Here is a 5000-nt window from a genome sequence, read left to right on the forward strand (position 1 = left end):
CTATTATATTTTTGCCAGAAAGATAATCTGTTTTGTATATTGATATCCAATAAACATTAGCCCTTTTCACAACAAAGGCCTCTTATAAAAAAAAACTCGACAGTCGCTGTTATATAAATGTTTATTTTTTTCTTCTTTTATGAAAATCAATGGAAGAAATAAACGTCTCTCAACATTCCTTTTTACTCGAAAATTGCGAAATTAAATTTCTTTCACTCATGGTTTTATACCATTCTATCTTACAAGCACTCCTGTGACTTCTGGATGTCAACAACCATTGTTCCCAAGCATATCCTTCACAGTACATATAAAATCTAGTGATTCTTCGCCAAATAATTCTTACTGCCAATGAATTATACAATATTATCTCCTACATATCATCTCCCACTATTTTTCTCATATGACCAAACTACATTGAAAATACTCTGACCTAAGCTTTTATTAATTCTTTTAATTTTACCAATTTACATACATTGTAATCACAACTATGACTAACACAGACACCATTATAAAAAAAAAGAAAAAAAAAACTTGGTATATCATTTGAATTCCATCATCTATCATCAGTCATCTTAACTGTCACCGATGCTTGCATTGATATATCACTTTTATTCTTCTTCCATCCTGAAACTTTTCCTCAGACAATCTTAGACCATCTTCTTTTATTCTTTCAAGTACATTGCGTTGCTATTCTCATGCTTATTAGCAACCTTCTTCTGCTATACACACTTTTCTATTAATCTCATTAGTTTCTAGTCTAAAGTGAAAATTACAATTCGATGACATTAATCATTCTGAATACCATTCACATTCTATGTATTAACCCAAAAGCATCTTTTTTATATCTACTGAGCTTTCTTGGACCTCATAATATATATCTTAAGCACCCATGGAGAAAACAGTTTTACTAGAACCCCTTTTTCAAAATAAATTTCTTTCTTTCTTTAATAAAAACTTGCACAGTCATACCAAAGTAGTATAATTTATGTCTTGTAATATCAATAAACTTAATATTTCCCATTTATCAAATGTATCTTATTTGTTAGTTTTGTACTGCAAGCGGCTCTTTTACACTATCAAAATTCAAACAATGATTGAACAATACTCTTCGTCGACAACCCCGTTTCCTTGTTTAAAGCTACATTCGTAATGCGGTATCAAGACTTCTGTCACCTGCTTCATGTTTACAATTAAAATCATGCTATTATTACCCTTTTGCTGTGCCTAATTCTTAATTCATTTAATTCAGATGTTTATTTGTTCATATCAGTAAATTTTACAAACATTTGTTACTTTAAACTAACATTTCAAGTACCAAATATCTTAGCTCGGTCTTTTCTTTTCAAATTGATATATTCATAATATTTTCGTTAAAAGCTTCCTATATATTCCATCTATAGTTCAAAGTTACCTTTACAACTACACATTATGATTGAGGGAAATGTTCTTACGCAATCCTTGTAAGAGATATTTTTTCTTATGTAAATAGATAGATGGAATTGAAATGTCTATGATATAATTTTGTGCTATGACGTTTCGAAGTATAACCTTCAAGCCATTTGGTAGTAATCGTATTGGAAAGTCGGTGTAACTTGACAATTTTCGTTCAATCATTTCTTATTAAATGCTTTGTTATGAGAGTATTTTTTAAAGTATATAAAAGAAACTGTATACCATACATCTACCACCCAAAAAATAGCATCATGAAAGATACTGTAAACTTATTTTCTTCTTTATTGATTATAAATTGTCTAGTTTGGTTTTGAGGTCATATAGAAACCTGCTATCCTTATACTCACATAAGTACATCTTCGCTCACACTTACTCGTAGTTCTACCGTCTTTAAAACCCTCTGGAACACTATTGCAAATAATTTATAGTCTATTGCTTGATTACTAATTAGTTCTGCTTCCTCTCTCTGCATCATCCTCACAACTAATTTTCTTTCTCTACAGCTTTGGACATACAATATCACTGTTTACATACTATATATGCATTAGGCTAACTTTTAAAGTAAATTAGCTTCTAGCATATACTTTTATTTCAGTATATCTCCTTCTTTTAGCTATTTCGCTAAACTATGTTACATATAACATATTTTAAGTTTTTATTTTACAAAACATTTTTGTATACGCTATGCTAGTTTTTGTAAGTAATGCTATATACCTAAACTTCTAATATACGTTTTTGTTACCTCTACCTTTCTCACACAAACATTTTTTCAATAATCAAGCAGAGAGAGAGAGAGAGAGAGAGAGAGAGAGAGAGAGAGAGAGAGAGAGAGAGAGAGAGAGAGAGAGAGAGAGAGTTTACTCTAATAGTTAGGAAGCATAAGGTTAAGTGACGAAGCTTAGAAAAATAATTGTACAGTTCATATTGACCCAGAGAGACCAATGAAATGGGAAAGGATAATGTGTATTTCCTGTGGAGAAAAAAATATAGATGAAGTTTCAAATGTCAAATCGGACAAGAATTCCTAGGGAAGGATAGGAAGTAACGCATCATTCATAAGCTCGAAGAGAAGTTCCCTTATATAATTGTCAGGAAAATAAAGAAATAATTCTATTTTCTTTGCGGATATCTTTCTTGTACAATTATTTGTGTATTTTTTATAATCATGGCAAGAAAATAATATTTTCAGATGACGTTAACAATAACAAGAAAAATTATCGAAATATAGTAATCGGTTTAAATTTGCCCTTTATTCCCTTTCCTTTTTTTATACAAGGGATGAAACTCACAGATCTCTGTCCAAGATTGTTGACGATACATCGTATGATTACCGGATTGCCGGCATATGCTTTGACGTGGAGAGGTGTTGCAGGGTCTATATAAGGCTCTGTGGCAGACACCTCTCCTGGGGATGCCACGTGATGAGTGATGGCGACACCCGGCTGAAAGGTGTCAAGAAACGAAACATCTGACATGAAGGATGACCCGGTGCTCTTTTCCATATGCTTGAGTGACATACCTTCGTCTCCGTCTGTTATGCTGGTTGCTAGGAGTAGAACAAATAAGTCATACAATAAGTGAATTTCATATTGATTACATTGATATACTGAGTGCTAAGCTGATGTTTGAATAATTTCTGGAATCTACAGGAAAACGATTGAAGACAGCAAATAGCATCCCTACCTGTTTGCTATCAAATTTAGGCCTTTCATCCTATAGCTAAATCCTTTTTATAAATTCATCGGTGGTAATAGCAATTAGAAAAAAAAAATACAAAAAGACACACAAAACAAACTCTACAGAGAGTTAATCTTTCATCGCGGTGAACCCAAGACAAGTAGTCTTTATTTCATTTTATTTTATTTTTACAAAAGCTTCGTTACAGCTCAGCCGTAAGGTGAGTCCATATATTATGCCCTTGAACATTTGCTGGCAATAAATAGTTAGCACACTCACTAACAAGATGGTATCAAGTTTTTTAGCAGTTGTGACCACAACAAATTGTTACACCTAGTTGGCAGCATGTTGCAGCAGTGGTGTGAAAGAGGCTACGAGGAAGCTAACCTACCAAGTGTGTACCTATGTTACTAACATGATGTCAACGTGACCATGAACTTGATAGCGCACACCTGTCCACACAGTGATGTCGTTGCTTAATCTAACATGCTGCAAACCCTGTTGCCAACAAAAGACCGAGGGCACGTGTGAACACGCCTTGATTTTCATGGGTTAACTGATGGAAGGGCGAGGGAAGGAAACGTTTCCCCATGTATAATATGTTATTTCTGAACGTTTGTCGAAATAACCATACTTCACACTGAAAACGTTTGTACATGTACTGTATAGGATTTTCACAAAATCAAACTTCATGGAAAATTTATCTCATGCTTTTTTTTCTGTTTTTTTCTTTTTTTTATTAGAAACAGTCTATTAAATTTTATATACACTTATCAGTATTATAAGTTCCTTTATTATAAATCATATTTAATTCGCTTTTACTTAGTCATAAAAGTAGGTTAAAATGCCAAATTATATTAATATTTTATTCCTGATACAAGCTATCCTAATTGTGAGAGTATGAACATTACATTTTTGACTGGAGTAAATCCAAAAAAATGAATCTATTTTATTATTGTTATTTTTTGTTTATATATAGGAATTAGGCATCTTCTCACGAGTTATTTTATTATGTATTAGAAGAGAAATTAATGTGTACCTGCTAACATATATTCGTAGATACATGGACGAACAAGGACGGGCAAAATCATCGTTCAGAGAGATGACTCAGAATGATATAGATAATGATAGTTCATACATTAAATAGATCATAAATTGCTCCTGGGAGTTAGTGCGTGTGAGCGTTTATGAGAGAGAGAGAGAGAGAGAGAGAGAGAGAGAGAGAGAGAGAGAGAGAGAGAGAGAGAGAGAGAGAGAGAGAGAGAGAGAGAGATAATGTGACGGTCTTCAGGTCATTAATTGTCAATCTAACTGTCATTTAGTTAGTCATGACAATTATTGCGCTGCATAATGAGAAGCCAAATATCATTAATTAATGTGTTGTGTAAATACTGAAGCATTGAATGCTGGAACTTAATTTCACAGGCGCTAAAAAAATAATTAATTCCAAGTACTTGCAAATGCTACACTCTCATTCAAGAATTTATTTAGAAATTTAAATTATATTTGATGAATTAGAAAATCTTCATGTCCAGAAATATTTTATCAATACTTACCACACGATAGGAGAAGTAAAAGGAAGGCATAGCTATGAAGATGCATATTCAGGGTGATTATATCTCTGCAAAATAAGATAAAATAAAATTACATAAGGGTTAATGAAGTCATTATTTGAAAAATATCAAACAGACTGATGTGGACACTTAGTAGACATAATGGATCTATCTCCCTTTCCAATGAAACACTCAACGACATATTTCCATAAGACAGTAAGATATTGTTGGTCATGTGACGTGCCTCTTTACTGTTATTATGAATAATAAAAACCCAGGTTTACCTTTTTTAACACAAGATTATATGTAGGATAACAC

The 5000-nt window shown here is 32.5% G+C and overlaps 1 protein-coding gene across 1 annotated transcript in view; it reads right to left on the reverse strand.

The window, feature by feature from the left end:
* LOC137657062 (zwei Ig domain protein zig-8-like) overlaps positions 1-5000 on the reverse strand; it is a 52251-nt gene that overhangs the window by 18479 nt on the left and 28772 nt on the right. Inside the window, exons 3-4 of the mRNA XM_068391428.1 lie at positions 4686-4750; positions 2742-2998 (exon numbers count right to left, since the gene is read on the reverse strand). Coding sequence (XP_068247529.1) covers positions 2742-2998; positions 4686-4731 — 303 coding nt within the window. The 5' untranslated portion in view covers positions 4732-4750. The remainder of the gene's footprint in view (positions 1-2741; positions 2999-4685; positions 4751-5000) is intronic.

The sequence above is a fragment of the Palaemon carinicauda genome, chromosome 18, assembly GCF_036898095.1.
Source record: "Palaemon carinicauda isolate YSFRI2023 chromosome 18, ASM3689809v2, whole genome shotgun sequence".
NCBI lineage: Eukaryota > Metazoa > Arthropoda > Malacostraca > Decapoda > Palaemonidae > Palaemon > Palaemon carinicauda.